The following is an 18,490-nucleotide window of genomic DNA, read 5'->3' as shown; positions in this document are numbered from 1 at the left end:
TTTTTTTTTGCCTTCTGGGAATGCCAAGTACGACTTTAAATATTCAAAATTTGGGTCATCAATTCTTGGACCAGCAGAGCCAGTCCAGAATTTTGAATTGCACCAAAAGCAAAGCATACCTCATAGCAAGGGCATTTCTTCAGTCCAGGAAAACTAAGTTGAACACCGACTCAGTTACAAATGAGAAGATGAAGGGCAAAAGTCTCTATCACATCCTAGTGTTTTGTGGGCTTTTCCAGTACATGAGTCCCAGGATTTCAGAAATGAGTCCAGGCCTACAGACCAAACTGAGTTACTAAGTCAGATTATAACAAGTTTATCCCCTGCAAGGTAGGTGTTTCCTCTCCTATACATCAGGTCGTCTTCTCTTATTAAATGAGTGGCTGGGAAAGTGGTGAGTGCTGCAAGCTCCTCACCTCCTGCTCAGCCAGCCAGCAAAAGGTATTCCAGCAGAATATGATACCCATCTTCCATTACTGAGGTCCCCATCCAAAGACCACTGAAGACCTTTGGGTCTACACAAACACCTGATGTACAGGAGTAAGGGAAGAGTGAGAAGGTGAGAAGGTGAAACATGCAGGTGATGGAGCCATCCAAGAGCTTTTCGGTTGGCCAAGGTGACATTCATTCCAGTTCAGCTGCCTGCAGTTTGACATGTGAGTTCATAGGAGATTAATTTCAGATTAATTTCCATATGTAGAAACACTTCTAGTAAGGATTATAAAATTCTAGCTCTTCTGTTCCTTGACATGTGAAGGTGGTTTGCAGGTTTATTGCCAAGAAGTAACATTTCTGTCCTTCAACCATGGGTGAGCGTTTATTTCCAAGGAAGTATTAATTCCTCCTACAGGCACCTGTTTTGAGCACTTTGGCAGGTAAAATTCTCCTCTCCTTGAGGGAACAAGGTTTCTTTGTCTCTAAAAACCCTGGTCATGTATGTTGTTTGCAGATTGTCACCCTCAGAAACCGGATCGATCAGGCCCAGAAGCAGTAAGTATTTATATCCCCTTCCTAGCTCCTGGCTTGGGGATATCTTCTCAGTGTTCAAATGTGTCACTTCAGCCTCAACACTGACATTTTCTTCTTGCAATGAAATGGGGCTAGAGATGGAAAGGCCACTCCCATTCTGCCTCACATTGAGAAAATGAAGGGGAAACTGAAGTGAATGTAACACCTAACAAGAACAAATCATGTTTCTTCACACCATACCTTCAAAAATTTCCTCTGCTTATTGTTGGGTTTTTCAAACACCTGACTGAGGTGCTTTGAATACTTGAGGGAATACAACCCTTGTTTATGAAGGATAAACAAGTGGTTGCCAAGGTTACAAAGAATGGTGTGTAACAAGACTAACGTAATGGGATTACTGTTGTGAGTTCTTTTCACTCATCTCTCTCCCACTTTTCCTTCAACACAAGACTATTTCATTACTTTTTGGAGTCTAATATCTTTATTGTAGGTATTTTTAATGGATTTATGAGATACCAGGGGTAGACACAGCTTGAGGGTTAGCACATGCAGAAAACACTCACAGAGAAGTAACTGCAGGGCAGAAAGGGAGGAGAGCTCTCCAGTGGTGGGGTTGGTCTTCTCTATCTTTTTACCTAATTTATGCCAGGAATGAAGCAGTGGTCTTTGGTGCTATCTTTGGGACGACAAGAGTGTGACCAGTAACTGCCTTCCCACATCCCCAAAACACTCTGACTTATCAAATGAATGTAACACTGGGGGTTTGCTTGTAATGCCAAACATAAGGCTTGACCTTCCCGTGGTATTTTTGTACAGAGCTGTAGGCTGATAAACCTCAGCAGAATGTGCAGCTGCAGAAGGATGCCAGGGTTTGTCTGGATATTCCTGCTCTTGTGAGGCGCTACCACACCATCCACAACAGGCCACTGCCTGCTTGCTCCCCCAAAAGACATGGCACTCTTCCAGGACATCATTTGAAAATGAAAATTTGCACTGGGATGCCCAGAGCTAATGAGATTTCTGTGTGCTTAAATTTCTATCCACACTAGACACTATCATTCCAAAGCAGTGCCTGCCAGTGTGTTATACATGGATCAAATGAGTCTCTTGCTTCAGACTTTATTAAATCTCCTTAAGCACACTCTAAAGGTTAGGTGTAACATCAAACATCACAGGTGCTCGTGGACATTAAAGGACTCTGTCTTTGTTTGAGGAGCTATGCAGTTTCTGCACTGGGTTTTGAACCTTCAGAAAGGCTGGCAAAAGGGACATGAAGCTTGGTTTAAGATAAGCTGAAAGTGCATACTCTCTTTTATGTAAACCACCAATTTTTTTCAAATATACCAAGCCTATCTTGGTCAAAGGTAAAGTATCCACTCTGTGTGTGTCTCTGTCACTGTGCTACATCCTTCTGTGAATATGGCTGGCTCTTGAACCAATCCATGGGGCAGCACAACAAAAATCTCCCCAGGTGTGATGTCCCCATGTTTTTCTTCTCCCTGGAGGAACCAGTGGTTCTGAAGAAAGGCCTCTGCTGGCAGCAAGGCCCCCCCACCTTGTGCTTGGTCCCCAACCCCACACTCTGCATGTCCTTTGGTTCAAGAAGCAGCCTCATCATTGTGTGTGTGAGCTGGAAGGGTTTGGGGTGTGCTGAGCCCCACAAACCAAGGTGCTGCTAATGGGAACTAGTGCAGAATCTAACTCAACTAACTTCCTGCCCAGCCCTATTCTGAGTTCAGGCTTCTCAGGCAGAAGGTAAGTGGCTTGCATGTAGGATTGTCCTTCTGTGTGTAAGAACTCTTGGAGAGAGTTTGCCTCAGGTGCTTTGAGTGGGGAGTGTAGCTGGATTGCTCCCAGAGACCACGAACAAGACAGGGATGCTGATATGAGAGAAGGCCTAAAAAGTTGTTTGGATTATTTTGGAGGCTCTTGCTCTCATGATATAAATAGCCACTCTGACTTTGCTAGAGCAAAGCACTTAGTTGTATTTAAATTAGTTTTGCCTCCACTACTGAAACTACTGAGTGGAGCATCTGGAGAATTTCATCGGAGCTCTTTCATACTGAGCAAATTTCTGTAGACAGAGCTCTAAATCCTAAAATCCAGAGCATAGCAGATTTGTATTCAGAAAATATCAATTCTGTGCCTGCGTAGACCTGTCACTTAGTTTGGAGACCACTTGGATTTCTACCCTGATAATCCAGGAGTCTGGAAGGGCCCATCTCTTTCAGGCATGCACATCCTACCTTTCACACTAAGAGCCCCTGGAGGAATATTTTTACACAATATCGACAGTATTTTCCTCAGGATGTGGTCAATGGCAGGTGTGCCCAACATGTGAGAAGTGAAAGCGGCTGAAACCTAATCTAAGAGTCAGAAATGTAAAGTGGGCACACAGCCCCACTGCTTCTGTCATGCTGACATGTTTTTCTTTCCTTTTGCATTGTAGCAGCAAGAAGGCAGGAGCCAAGGGCAAGGTTGGTGGGCGCTGGAAGTAAAGAACCAGGCAGGATGGCCTTTAGTGGTGTGCTGAACCCCTGCTGGTCTCCTCTTTCCTCCTTCACCGATCACTTGTGTTCTCATGCCTTAATGATAACAAAAATCACATCAGCCTGGATTGGCTATTGCTGCTGCTTTTCTTCCTGGAGGGGTCTGGTGGCTTCCTCAGGCAAGGGGAAGCAGGTTCCCTGTGGAACTGGGATGACTCCTTGCTGGCATCTTCAATTCCTGCTGAGCATGTCCCTTATCCTCCTGCTACCAGCCCTATGCTGTCCTGTAGATTGCTATGTACAAATCTCTGGATTTTGTAAATAAAGCACAACCAGTACCTACTCCAATGACAGCCCTCTGGAATGGTGTTTTGTATTTTATTTTATTAACATCTTCCCATTTTCCAAGGATTTGGGAGTTGGTCCTTAATATCATTTGACCTGTCTCTACAAGGGGGAACAGGCTCGGTGTCATCAGCAAAGACTCGGGATTGGGGGCCTGTTTTTGTACAGGCAGATACCAAAAGCTGGCTGTTCTCAGGGAGCTCATAACCTGGCTGCCAAATGTAGTTGAAATTGACTTCAAAGTTCGAGTGATGAAATGAATCAAGGAATTGGGAATAAAGGAACAAATCTACAGAAGTGGTAGCTTTTAGCATATAGCTTTTGTTAAATGCAATAACAAGTGCAATAGAGAATTATTCATTCAAATATTACATTAAAATATTTATTGAGGCTGTTAGCCTGCATACAATATTAAAGTCCAATACTGAAATGTGAATTACTTGGTTAATTCAATGTAGATGTCAAAACACGAGTGGCTGATACTAAATCTGAGGTGCAAGCTGTTCTGTAGGGCCTCTTATCTTTGCCAACCCTTGAACTGCCCTGGTGGAGGGAAGTAAGTCAGAGTGTCTCTCATGTTTCCAAAGTTCTGTTTCTAGTGGCTGTGTGCCCACTCTGGCTCTCTGTTGGCATATGCTGAGGTTTCATGGACTCATGAGTGGTTTAGGTGTGAAGAAGCCTGAAAGATCATACAGTTCCAGCTCCCCTGCCATGGGTAGGAACGCCTCTCATTAGACCAGGCTCCTCATAACCCCATCCAACCCGGACTTCAGCCACTACCAGGGAGGGGGCATTCAAAGCTTCTCTGGAAAACATGTTCCAGTGCCTCACCACCCTCCTGATAAAGAATTTCATCCCAGCATCTAGTCTAAACCTGCCCTCTCTCAGTTTAAAAGTTGCCCCTTGTCCTGTCATGGGATGGTAAGAAGTCTCTTTCTTGTAAGAAAGGTCACAATGAGGTCTCCAGGGAGCCTTCCCGTTTCCTGGCTGCACAACCCCAGCTCTCTGCCTGTCCTCACAAGGGAGGTGTCCCAGCCCTTCCAGCATCCTGCGGCCTCCTCTGGGCCGGATCCAGCAGCCCTGTGTGTGTCGTGCTGGGGTCTCACCAGCGTGGGGGGCAGCAGGAGAGTCAGGACAGGACCCCAGCGAAGGCAGACAGCACTGCAGTGTCCCAGAGAGACAACATTTACAGGTAATCACAGAACTGTTAGGGCTGGAAGGGACCTCTGGGGATTGTCCAGTCCAAGCTCCCTGCTAAGGCGGTGTCACCCAGAGCAGGTGACACAGGGACGTGGGTTTCAATATCTCCAGGGAGTGAGATTCCACATTCTCCCTCGGCCAGCCTGTTCCAGTGCTCTGCCACTCTCAGTGTGAAGACATTCGTGTTGAGGTGGAACTTCTTGTGTTTCAGTTTAGGGCCACTGCTCCTTGTGCTGTCGCTGAGAAGCCTGGCACCATCCTCTTGGCGCCTGCCTTTGGGATGTCTGTACATGATAATGAGATCCCCTCGGAGCGTTCTCTTCTCCCGACTACACAGGCCCCGCTCCCGCAGTCCCTCCTCCTAAGAGAGGTGCTCCAGCCCCCTCCTCATCTCCGTGACGCTCCGCGGGCCCCTCTCAGGTGCCTCCCGGCCTTCTCCCTGTGCGGAGCCCCGGGCTGGGCACACCCGGCCCTGCGGCCCCGCCGCGCTCCTCCGCGCCAGGGACGGGACGGGACGGGACGGGCGGCGGTGGGGCGGGGTGGGCTCGGTCGGGGCAGCGGGATGGGGGGACCGGCCGGTGAGTGAGCGGCGGCGTGTTCCCGCAGGTACCCGCTGTTCCAGAGGGGCGGCCCGCAGCTGCGGATCTTCCGTCCCAACTTCTTCATGGTGGCGGTGCGGCCCGGCGTGCCGCAGCCCGAGGACACCGTGCAGTTCCGCGTCTCCATGGAGTGAGTGCGGGCACGGCAGGAAGGGGCTCCTGCGGCCGGCAGAGCTTGTGCAGAGGGCGGCGAGGGCGCTGGTTTAATGGGGAGCTTTCCTCTCCCTCAGTGTTAGGGAGGCTCAGCCGTCCCGGGGACGGGCTTGGGAAGAAGGAAGTGCTTAGAATTTGATCCAGAATAAGCAAGGTGGTGTCCAGTTATTTGGCAGGACTCTTCCAGCCTGACCAGTTTGCTGGCACACATGAGAGCCCATGAGACTGTGGCAGGTTCTGGTAAGCTGAGGAGCTGTTCTCCTACTCAGAATAAAGTGAGGCATCTCAGGTTGGGCAGTGAGAAAGCCTGCTGAACACAGAATATACCGGGCATTTTGAATGTTGAGGCTACAGAGGATAAGTATTTGACAGTTGTTACAGTTTATGGATCATAAATCGCTGTAGCAGTGTGTGGGCTAGGTTGAGTTTACACTTGCATGTTGTAAATCTCTCTTGGTTAAAGCAAGAAGACATATTTATTCCTCAGTATCAAGCAGTCTCTAGTTCGTTTCAGTATTTACACTTTTTTTTTGCTTCTTTCCCCAAAATATTTTTTTATTGCCTAGAATGACAAAATTGGATATCAAGAATTACCTTCAAAGAATATACAATGTGCCAGTAGCTGCTGTGAGGACCAGGATACAGTATGGTAAGTGCAGCTGAGTAATGCAAAGGGATGATTACAGCATCCCTGTGCAGCCAGAGTAGACTTTTACCTTCCAGAAGGTCTGTTAGATTTCAGCAGACTTTGGTTGCAGTGGTTCCAGGTGCTCAGCTGGTGATACCTTGTAGCACAGTTGTTTATTCATCCCTTCAAATAAACATGCACCACTTCACATTTGAATGCTGTGATTAAATGATGACGTAAGTTTCACTCTAAAAAGAAAAATCTGAATTTAAAAAGGCTGATCATCCTGACAGTTATCTAGCTTGTGCTTTTGTAATTGGTACTTGGTAATTGTTTCTCCTTGAAGACCAGTGGATGTCTCCCTTCAGAAGGAACTGCTTCACCTGTTTTAATGCAAGTAGTAATTAAACTTAAATTCAGCTGTAGCCTTCATTAAAAAATGAGGTGAGATTAACTTGCATGCACACACAGGAGGTGTTACAGTCTAACAAAATGCAAAGTTTGTAGAGCAAAGAAAAATGCTCTGTTGAACCCATAGATAATGCCAGAAAAACATCTTAACACACTTCCAGGTTTTTATCACCTGTTGTTACCAGATTTCTGCTACAGACTGGAATGTTTCCACTTGTGCTGCTTGTCTCCTGTCCAACCCCTAGAAACAGCAACAACAAAAAACCACCCAAATGTCCACGAAAAACCCAACAAAAAAACAACCCAAGAGAAAAAGAAAAAACGTTCCTAGTTTAACCCATGCTGAATTCTGACTTGGAGGCAGAGGGACTCATCTCTAGCTCAAATAAGATAAACTTAGATAATGTCACCTTTACCTATGAATGCTTCCTTCCCCAGAGATTCTCTGACTGCAGTTAGGAATATTTCTCTTTTTTTTTGATGTTAATTTACATTTTTGATTACCAGGCAGTGTAATTATTGGGTGGAGAGTGACTTGTTGGTTAGGACATCTTTGATGGCTGGGTTTTTCATTTTTCATGTAGTGACTCTATGAAAGGAATTGTCTGTTTATGATGGTAAGATAAAGGATGATTTTAAAAGGAATAGGAAAAAGAACCCTGTAGTAGTGAAAAATGGAGGATAAAAGAAAAAGCTTCAAAATAAGGTTGTAAAACTTAACTTACAAAGGAAGAAAAGCCCTGGAAGTATCATCTGTAATATGCTCATGTGGAAACCAGAATTAAATTAAATCATAAATACCAAACACATGTACTTCCAAACAGCACTGAAAAATAGTCATGCTTGTCTTTACGACCATTTTGTCCCCCTTTGGTAATTTTAGGTGATGGTATATAGTCAGGGGTTAAAGAGGGTTAGAACTCTGAATAATCTGAGAGCTTCAGTGTCTGCCTGACATGGAGGGGTGAGTTGTACTTCCCACTTCAGTTGTGACCAGCATGGTTGGAGAAGGTTGAGGTGCTTTGTTTGGATGTGGAATATAATATCCTGGTGTATAAACAGTAGATCCAGCTCATCAGCTAAATAGTAAAAATTGCCAGGTTTAAGGCTACTTAGTGGTTATTTTCTTCTTGTCTTCCTGGAGCTGTGGATGTTGGGAGAGCAGTTTATCACCCCTGGCCCCTACTTGGGAGACTTTTCTCCTTGCTTCTTTGCAGGCTTTGTGTGTGAAGGCACAGTGGCAGCAGGCTGGTGATGCCTTCTTTCCCTGCTTGTGAACAAGGAGAGCAGTGTCCACCAGTTTCAGTACCCTTTAATAATTGTGGTCCTGTGCTGGTAGTGGAGGAAGAGTATTCCTCTTAACAAATCAGAGATGGCCAAGTCCCTCCTTCAGCTTGGCCTCGCTTTGGAGTGTTCAGAAGTCCTGGGAAGTAAAAGGTGGGATTCTCTTCATTCCTACAGGTGCAAACAACAAGAGGAATCACAGGAATCAGAGAGTGAAGAAGCCAGATTACAAGGTTGCCTATGTACAGCTGGTGAGTTGAGTTAACATGGACACTTGGGAGGAAAGAGGGAGGCACTGTTAACCAGCCAGCTGAAAGTAATGGCCAGTGAGTTGTCCTGGTTGGCTGAATATTTCTGCCAATCCTCTAATAGTGAAAGTTTCTTCAACACATTCCAGAATGTAAAGAGATTTAAATGACTTGCTCTGAAGGTCAAATTCAAACAAAATAAATCCCGTGTTGGTTTGAGGTCTGTCTGTAGGTTGTGGGCTGATGTCATAGGGTGCTGCTTTGCCAGAGAGTTTCATGCTGACCCTGTATTCTGTGTGCTGGAAGGTTCACAACTTGTGTGGTTGATTGCTGAAATGTCCAGTAAGTGAAAGAATATATTGTGCGGGTAGGGAACTTCTTATTAAAGGTCTTTGAATTTCAGAGAAGACTAGGGCTTATTCCTTGGAGAGCCTTTAGTCATGTCTAAACAAGCTTGCTTTGTGGTTGAACCGGACTCTGAAACATACATTGGTTGCCCAGTGGAAAAGGAGTTTCATGTTCTTGTAAATTTCTTTCATAACAGGACCAATTTATAGTTTAAACTTCTGTCAGGCTTACCTGTTTTCATGCAAAAAAGAAGTGCAACCAGTGACAGAAAACCCCTTCACATACCAAAATGACATTAAAGGGATGGTATTTATGGTTGTAAAACCATAAGCTCAAAATTGCAGTTGGCAACGTAACATCACTGTTACCTCTGTCTTGGGACAAGGATTCAGTGTTGGAGGAACACTCTGTGACCCTAAACACTGGCTAAGCTTTCATATGGACTTGGGGTCAAACTCAAGAGGCACAAACAATGGGAAATCTGATTTTTAATATTTCAAAGTTTAAATATGCTTAGAAGTTTTTTTTCTAAGCCCCTTCTGGGAAACAGAGTAGAAAGAAAAGTGAGGATGTTTTTCTAGACAGCCCTTACCTAATTTAAGAGCTAGTGTAAAGTGCAATGTTACTAAAAAGTAACAGTTATATTTAGGTGAGGAGTTACTTTGACTTAGTCTGCTGAAGTTAAAGACAGCCTCATCTCTGTGAGGATTTTACATTACTATGGCTAAAACACACATTCCTTTTTCAAGGAAGAGTTTGCTTTGGTGAGCAAATTCTCCCACCTGGATTGTCTATGCTAGGTTTTTGTTTTCTGGAGAGCAGGACTGTATGATTAGGAAGTGAATGCTTGGATTGATGATGTTTTATCTCACAAGTTGCTTTCTCTGAGTGTTACTCTTTTTAGTAGGTAGTTGCAGGCACTTTCCATTGCCACAGCCTCCTGCTAGTGACTTCCTTGCTTTTAGAAACTTGTTTCCCAAGACTGAAGCAGACATGGGTTTCTAGTGAACTGCAGTTCAAATTTTATTTCACCGTAATGCAGTCTTGTGTGCTGTCTGCTGAGGTAAGAAGGAGGTAGTCTGCAACCCAGATACTCAAGGGGAAGGAGTGGGAAGCAGAGTGCTGCTGCTCTGTTGGAGCAAGAGGTTTAAGGCAGTGCCTTTGTACATTTATTTCACATTCAGCCTCTCATCCTAGAATAGTTGCCATAACGTTAAGGGTTGGTCAGCCCAGCTGTGGAGATTTACCTAAACTAGCTTGGTATTGGAGGCAGGTGCACAGGAGTAGTTTGGTTGTCCTCCAGCCTCCCATTTTGTCTTCTGGGCAATGCACAGAGCCCTGTTCACTGTGGCTGAGCTCTCACAGTGCATGGGACAGCAAGAGTCCCTTATTGCCTTACACCATAGTTACCATAATAAGTTGTTAAGGAATGTCATGTTTTCCATCTCTTCCATGGACGGGGTCGGGGACATTTTTTGGTGGTGTTTTTCATCAAGGCCAAGGGAGGGAATCCCGACCATTTGCTAAACTCTTGCCAGTGAAGCTTGGTGTCTGTGTTTTTTCCTCACCTCATTCCTGGTCTCTCTGGTCTGGTTTCTTTCCTATTGTTGTCATGGTCTGTTAATTCCATTAACATTTAGGTTTCTTTATTCCTCCCCCTTTCTCTTTTTTATTTTTGTTTGTTGCTTTTCATCACTAGCACTGATGTCTCAGACAATGAGCTCCCAGCTCTGTGTTCACACCAGCTTGAAACAGTGGGTGAAGCCAGAAACCCAGAGTCATTTCTGAATCTAAAGGGTTTGCCTTGGTTCTCATTCATGGTGTGATCAGGCCATTACAGGCCCCATGCAGTCCATTGTTACTATCTGCCTAATTTAGGAAAGTCTTTGGTAACCACTGTAAAATCCTTATTTTCATGAGAACTAGTTTGCATCTGCCATGAGTCAGAGTAGCTGGGCTTTCCCACCATTTTTACCAGCTGTGTTTTCTCTCATTAATCCAGCTTCAAGTTAAAACTGCTTATGACTGGAAAAATACGAATGTGTTTTTGGAAGCTCTTGGGTTGATCTCTCTGTTGCCCACTAGGTGGAAGTATTGCTCTTTCCAGTGTGACATTGCAGCTGTGGTGCAGTTTACCTGAATGAAATTGAGTTCATTCTCATGAGCAGTTTTGTTTCTCTGCTTCATAAACCATCACCTTATGTGTCCCAGCGCAACACACACATCCTTTGACTTACTGCAAGCGTCTCAAAGGTGGAAGGTGTATGAAGTCATAGTCAACATGCCCTTAGGTGTCAGACTAGTGCCCCAGCTGTTCCACATGTAAGCATTGTTGTCCTTTCTTTTCCAAATACTATTTCTTGGAGATTCGGAGCTGTTTACTTTATTCTCAGGCGGTAACTGGACAAATAAGTGATCTGTCCAAGCATAATATTTTCACACTAAAAAAATACCTCAAATCATAGAAGGCTGTGGATCAACAATATCTTGCCATTCCAGAGCCTGCTTGCCTTTTTTCCCCTTTTGGAATGTGGTGAGAAAGGTTTAAGTTAGAGACTTATGGCCCTGTGTATCAAATGCTACTTTTCTACACTGTTCTATTTTTAAATTAAACCCAAGTTTTATATCTTTGCAAACCAGATAAAATATATGTAATACAGAAGGTTTTCTCCTTACTCCAATACAGCTATAATTATTATAATGAAAATTAAAAAAAAGAAAAGAAAGCCAGTGGGAAAGTTTGCAGTTGCCTTAACATCAGGGAAATTAAAAAAAAACAACAACATCCCCTCCTTCTCCTCCTTCAGTGTTCTCACTGGTTTAGCTTAACAGGTGTTAGTACCCGTGGGAGCACAACTGTAGACAAGCCTCTGGAATCCAGACCTATTTTTAATTAAACCTGTTTTGAAAAATTGAGTGGAGATGGCTGTAAAAAGGAGTCTGACCTTGTCAGCGTTAGGACTAACACCTATTTAGCTGCTTGAGTGATGGCACCGGTGGGAACATTTTTGCAAATGCTTTCTCTTCAACCCCTGTTTTGAGTATCCTCTACATTCACAGTAGTTGGCCTATTTGCACATGAGATGTGACAGCAGTTTTCTTTTGAATTCACAGGAAACTTGGATGATCCTTATACAATGTTGTTCCTGAGTGGATTTTTGAAGTTGCTTTCTGTGCTGTTTTGCCATACGTTTTAGCATCAGATGTTACCACTGCAGCAGTAGGAGAATTATTCAAATGCCCTGGATTATTAAACTTAGCTGCATTTGCTGCTACTGCTGGACTGAATCCCGTGCTTTTGGGAGTCCAACATTTTTGTAGTTAATGATACGATAAACATCACTTTTCTGTTAATTCTGAAGGACAGTAGTAAGTGCTTCAATTATCCAAATAACCAGAAGATCTCACAATTGTTTACATGATTTGTGTTTGCTGCATCATTGCTGCACAGTAATATCTGTGCTGATCTTCCTTTCTAAACTTTTCAGAGGACTCGAAGGTCAGAGAAGTATAAGTGAATTTGTGCTGGATAATCCTTCCAGCAGTTTTCTGACGTGAGGCTCAGCAGTGGAAAGGCCAGCACTTGACTTCATGGGCTTAATTATGGTCACTTAACCTCTCATTAAAGTGAGTGGAAGCAATCTGTGCCACTCCTGTGATACTCCTTAGACAGACTCCAAGAACAAGGTGTGTTTTCACCCTTTCTTAGGACAATGACTTGAAATCTAAAGGGAAAATAAATGTTTGATGCTTAGGTCACTTTTTATTGTGAAGGATGTAACTAGCATTTAACAAATGAATCCTCATAAGGCCTTGTATACAATTCGCTTTTACTTTTGGGTAATGCTGAATTGAGGATTAGAGGAATAGCAGTTTAATGGGTCCTGTTTCTGTTATCTGAACACTCTCACTTGTGAGACCACACATCTCACTTGTGAATAACCTCAGAATTTTTAGGAAAAAGGAACGTCTCTGAGAAGACCCCAAACTGAGAACAGCAATGTGTAAAATCATCATGTTGCCTTTATTTTTTTAGGTGTTCAGTGCCACCTCTGACTTGCTTTGTTTGGGGCTTTTTGTTCCTTTTTTTTAATAGTATCATAAGGCTTCACTTGAGAGTGAAGTGAACACATGGTGGTAGAGCTTACCCTGACAAATTCCAGAGTATCAGGGGATCACTTCACATTGGTGAAAAAGATCTTTTGCTGTCAGTGCACCACCCAGTTCCATGGCAGACTGAATTATCCTAGCAAAATTACTTTTTTTCCAGCATCTGTCTTTTTCACAGGATTTTCTTTTAGCACAGCTGTGTTGAGTAGAAAGGTGGTATTATCTTCTCTTTTCTCTGTGCTTCTAGCTAAGGTAATGATGCTGGCAGAAGTTCTAAAGCAGAAGTAAGTTCTAGCCTTTTTAGAGGTTACTTCAGCTTATGATAATTTCAGTAATTCAGCAATTAAAGGGATAAATAGTTTGCAAAAGATAAAACTATGGACAAATGCAAGGTTTTCAAGTAGGGCAGAATCTTCCTTTCCGGTTGGAAATGCCAGCACTTCATGTTTTAGCAATTTGTAAACCAGATAAACCTTGATGAACGTGGTAAAAATTGCTTGCTTTATTTCAGTGAGGATTTCATTGAGGATGCATTTATCACATGGTTGTCAGATGGTTGCTGTATAGAAGAAAAAACTTTTGCAAGGAAGAAGTTTAAGGAAAAGCAGCACTTTGTAAAGGAGTGACAATCCCTCTGGCCCTTTGGTAGGCTTTTTTTTTAAGGAGGTGCCATATGAGCTTGAACCTCAGTAGCCTCTGGCATTATGTGGAAGATGCATTGAGTGTAAATATGCCTGGACAGACTCACAATCCTTTATGTAAGTTGATGCCTTTTGGTATTTTTGAAATTTTGAAATACCCAAGATACAGGCTTCTTCTGAAAACTAGCTACTGAGCATGCACAACAGCTATTTTTCATACAGCTTTCATCACTCCAGAGCCTTACAGTGCAGTATTACTGCAGAGTATTGTTACTTAAGATTTATCAACCTTCAGTTCTCAGGGTGTAATGTCTTGGCTGTTTCAAATCGTGTTTGGCTGCCAGCCAAAATCAGGATTTCTTCACAAAACAAGAACTGGAAAGAGCCAACTTGTCTGTGCTGATTTTGATTTATTAAAAGACTCCAGATAGAGATTGACATTTTCAGCTCAATATTTGACTTCCACCGGCCTTGAAATGGGAACTGTGAGCACTTTGATAAACAGCTTAAAGGTTTGTCTGGTTTTGCTACAGCCTCTGTGTGTATCTTTTTTGTTTTCTTCCCTCTTTTTAAAATAATAACTGTTTTGCAATGCTTAGTGAATTACCGTGGCTGTTGTTAGTATGCTTTAGGGACAGCTTTCCTTCATTCTCCAATAAGGGAAATGCATTGGTCCTGGAAGCATACCAGAAGGAAAGAGCTGCATAACAAGAACAGTCCCTTACTACACTGTTACCAGTATAAATAGTTCTCAGATTTTCAGTGGAGGTGGTGTGCCTACCATGTTAGCCTGAGTTGTTTTCTGACTGGTTTAACTAAAATGGCTTCCTCTCCAGGGCAGACAGGTCTTTAGTATGGGCACTGTCTGTTCTGTAGGTCCTGCAGGGCTGAGTGATCTCTGCCCACAACACAGTTAAAACACAGCAATTTTTTTTAATATTAGCAAGTTCCTTCCAAATGCTTCAGTGTGCTAAAATCCTGGGCAGTGCTTGGCCTCAAGGGTGCTTGTTGCTGATCCTACTGCAGGAAGAGGTTCAGTAGGCTGCAGCTTTGGGCTTGCTCAAGGACCCTGGTAAGGCCAGTTTCTGTGCCATGAAATGGGACTGTCAAAGGACAGCTGTTATGAGGATACCTGTTGGAAATTTAAAGGTACAAAAGAGCTGAAATCCCAGAGTGTACACCAATGGAAAGGAAAACCTTGATATGTTCCTGTTGAGCTTATCCAGGCTAGAGTCAAGGAAAAAGCAATGTACACAGCAGCTCCCTTGTTGTTTTTGTAGTATGGTCAGGCTCTTAGGAAACCCCCAAGAAGTATGCACTGGAAAAACAACCGGAGCATTGCTGGGTAGAGTTGGTATTTTGTAGATTCCAGTCTGGATAATCTCATCTGGGATAACACATGCTTTTTTCTCTCCAAAGCATATGAAGTTTAGATTTTTTCACACCTGTTATTTGCCAGGTTGAGTGTATATGATTAAATAAAACATAGCAGACATTCAGCTGGGTCAGGGACATGGTGATGGCTCTGTTGGATTTATTTATGTCATATTTCTGATCCCAAAATGCAGAGTATGTATGCTGGGGAATGCTCCTTTCATGTCCTTTGTGGTACCATTTCATAACTGAGCCTCTTGTTTGTTTGTATTTACTGCATAAATTTAAAGACTGGCAGATTAGAAAAAAAGCCAAACCCACCTGTTTTCATCTGAAGCAGTAAAATGCTTTTCTTGAGATTTTTTTATGCAGAATGCTGCCAAAGAAGTTAATGTATTGTAGTGTTTGTAAGTGTTTTAGAGAGTAATTTTAGAGTTATGGGCGACAGGTTACAAATTTTATTGTGCAAAGTCCCATACAGAATGGAAGGACTGATATTGTTGAGTTTAATGAAGTTATGCTTAGAGCAAATGCCACTAAAAATAAGTAGGTAATGTTAATGGGATAGTACATTTCCACAGAAAAATGGTTTCCTGCTGTTAGATAAAAACCAGAGACCAAGCAAATGTTTATTTTCCAAGTGGGAGACATAGATCTGATGATGATGTTTCACTAAAATGACTTGTCTGTTAGGCAGAATGACTGATGCAGATGTAATCACTTTAATCTCATTAGTGATATATTAGACAGATTGTTCCCACTGTAATTGTTTTACACCATAGTCTTTATGTCTGTTGATAAGAGACCTCTGATATCTGTTATTCTGTATTCCCACATTACACCCTCCAATAACAGCTGCTAGGACTGCTCTCTGTTATCCTTAGCTGAGATCTAAACAACTACAAGCACTACTCATATCCTGAGTGTTAACATAATGAATGCCTGCTCCACTGTGTATTTCCCTGGTGGTGTTACTTTAACAAAATCATTTATTTTGCTCATCTTGCTTTTACTGTATGACTCACACAACATCTCTGAGTTGATTCAAAGTCTTTGAAGATATGTCCATCTCCTGATCATTCATCTGTTAAAAAAAATATCAAAAGTCAGTATCTTAAGTAGCACATAGGAGGACAGGCTGAAAGTTAGCTTTTCAGGAGAAGGGATGTACATGTGTCGTGGGGACATGGGTGGAAAGAGGTTTTGGGAGGTCACGAGGTACCATTCTGCACTAGCTGAAAATTCAGCGTGGTGTTTCACCCCAAGATCATAGCTACTGGAGATAGGCTGGAATGTTTCTCTGACCATTTCTTTTCTCTTTAGGGCCAAGGACAAACCTTTCAGTTTCCCAACCTATTTCCAGAGAAAGAACAAGATGCAGAAACTCGCTCTTTCGATGACTTCAGGGATAAATATATGGAGAAAGAGAAGCAGAAGGAGGATGGTGACCCCAGACGAGGTGGAGTCCCTGATTGGTTTGGACTTTGATGCAACAAGCCAGCTGCTTTCTTTTATGTTCAGAGGGATTTTGATTAGCACAACTTCCACTCTTCTTTTCTCTCTTGTAATTACCAAATGTTTATTCTTGAGCAGCCCTTGCTAGCATGTCTTTTTTTCTGGCTGTTTGTACATGACTACAACAAACGGCCCTGAAGAAATAAAAAGGTAAAAGAAACCTGACTGCACCAGGTCTTTTGTGTGAACTTGTGTACTATTTCTAAAATGTGGAATTCCTTGTTGTCATTTCTGACTATGAGAGTGTCATTGTGCTTACCTTTTTCATGCTGCTGCCGTTGTTTTGAGTAGAAATAGGGTATTTAATTTGCTAGGATACACGCAGTTTGTATTGACTAGAATGTCTAAAAGTCAAGATAGGTGAGCCAGAGGTGGACATGGAAGTGTACAAAACTGGACTATGGGCTCAGGATATAGGGTTCCCCTGTTGTCACTTACTGTGTCCTATCTTATTGTCTTCCTTGCAGTGACCCCTCCTGTCCTGGAGAAATGCATGTGATCTTAATGTACTCTTGTAATGGTTGTGTGGCATTTTGGGGACAGGGTTTATAGGACAGGTTTGTGACTGCACACATTTATGTTTCATCCCCTTAAGCATCAAGAAGCAAACAAAGGTGGTGCATGTCTCTCCTTGCTGTGTGCAGTGCAGGTAGCTGTTCTCTGTGACCAGCCTGCCTGAGGAATGTTTACTGGCATAGTTGTGCTGGCTTCCTTCCTCACTCCACAGCTACCTTGCAGTACTGGCAAGTGTCCTGTGTGGACACAGTTGTATTGGCATAGAAGTGCTTCTGCCAGTGTAGCCTGTGTTGTGCTGAGGACTAATAAAAAGACTCTTTTTACTTTCTCTGGTGTAACTCCCTCTACTTCCAAGTTGCTGATGCCAGCGTAGTGGTAGAACTTTTCTCGGCCTTCTGGGCTGCCACGTTCAGTGTTTTCATTTCTTGGCTTTGTGGCTGTTTCTCCTTGCTCTGATGAGGATATTTCCTTTTTGTCAAGTAATGTGCTCTGCTGTTGTGTCAGAAATAGTGGGGGAAAGGACGACTGGGAAGGACTTCACAGATGGAGAAGGGTGTCTCTGCAGGCTGTTTGCTGTGACACAGCCCATGCAGGGTTAAATGTATAGCTAATGTTCCCCTGGCTTTTGAATTCTGCCACTTGGAGCAATTGGCAGGGCAGTGAGTGAGCCCATGCCTTCAACGCTTCTACCCGGGTGCTCTCCTTTATTGTTCTGTGTCTGAACTTCTTGTTTGGACAGCTAGCAAGATGTTTACAAGGAAACAGCTGTTCTCCAGAGAGTCAATCCAAGGAGGATTTTACGCACCCCCTTCTGTTCATTAGTCACCTCTTTATCCCTGCTACTTTCCTTGTGCATGACAGTCCACCTCCTTCTGTGGTTTGTTGCTTACACCCCCCTCTTTGTCCACTTTCCAAGGGGGATCGTGTATGATCTAAGTTAGCTGGTACTTAAACAGAGAGATGCTCTTAGAGAGGAGGGAGATAAGGGAGGATTTGCTACTTCCAGCCTGCCAGCAGTTACAATAGCAGATATGGAAAAATACTGACTTCACTGAAAACAGTTCATGTGTTTGGCATATCTGCAAAGGCAACATTTCCAGAGTTTCATAGTGACATGTGAAACTCCAGGTTAAATCAGGAGCTGGCCTGCAGATTTAAAGTAGGGTGACTGAATTTTTCTGTGTGCAAGGGTCTCTCTGCTGTACACAGTCTCCTCCTCCCCCCTTTCTTTGTTTAATACATTTTTTAAAGGAGCTGTTTCTCAAACTTACAGATCCATATGGAGATGACCTACATTGCAACATGGGCTATGTTCCTTCAATATTATGGAATTTGCTATTTGTTCTTCACTGTCGTTTGTGGTTATTTCCAGTGTGGGTAACTTGATCTTTTTCACCATGGTGAAAATAGAAAGGGCTCACCTAGTGCTGCCATATGTCTTCCCAAGTGGTTGGTCAGCTTTGAGCAAGCAAACAGTCAGGTATATATTAGTTCTGGATAAATGAGGCTGCATTAGGTGTAACAGCAAAGATAGATTTAACCATCACCCTCTGTCTTCCCTATTAATGGTCAAGAGATGTTGGAGTTGCCAGCTTCTGTACTGGTGTACAGAGGACCCAAGATGAGTGAAATTTATTTGCCGTCCCAAATGTGCTCTAGG

At 43.2% G+C, this 18,490-nt stretch overlaps 2 protein-coding genes across 51 annotated transcripts in view; both read left to right on the top strand.

The window, feature by feature from the left end:
- The window catches only part of TNNT3 (troponin T3, fast skeletal type), a 30,178-nt gene extending 26,367 nt beyond the window's left edge, over positions 1-3,811 (top strand). For 48 of the 50 annotated variants that reach the window (XM_039728472.1, XM_039728471.1, XM_039728509.1 and 45 more), the window contains one exon: positions 3,419-3,811. In XM_039728472.1, the coding sequence (XP_039584406.1) occupies positions 3,419-3,467 (49 nt within the window). In that variant the 3' untranslated portion in view covers positions 3,468-3,811. Of the gene's footprint in view, positions 1-949; positions 991-3,418 lie in introns of all 50 variants that reach the window. The other 2 variants (XM_039728468.1, XM_039728516.1) reach the window with 1 other exon arrangement.
- Positions 3,812-5,574: 1,763 nt separating this feature from the next.
- MRPL23 (mitochondrial ribosomal protein L23) lies at positions 5,575-16,490 on the top strand. Its single transcript, XM_039728392.1, has 4 exons — positions 5,575-5,732; positions 6,322-6,404; positions 8,256-8,329; positions 16,123-16,490. Exons 1-4 carry the CDS (start codon positions 5,668-5,670, stop codon positions 16,285-16,287), a joined length of 387 nt encoding a protein of 128 aa, XP_039584326.1. The 5' UTR covers positions 5,575-5,667; the 3' UTR covers positions 16,288-16,490.
- Positions 16,491-18,490: the final 2,000 nt, after the last annotated feature.

The sequence above is a fragment of the Passer montanus genome, unplaced genomic scaffold (genome assembly GCF_014805655.1).
Source record: "Passer montanus isolate IOZ18808 unplaced genomic scaffold, ASM1480565v1 scaffold65, whole genome shotgun sequence".
Lineage (NCBI taxonomy): Eukaryota > Metazoa > Chordata > Aves > Passeriformes > Passeridae > Passer > Passer montanus.
Note: the sequence above shows the minus strand (reverse complement) of the source record. Positions and strands in the feature narration are given on the sequence as shown.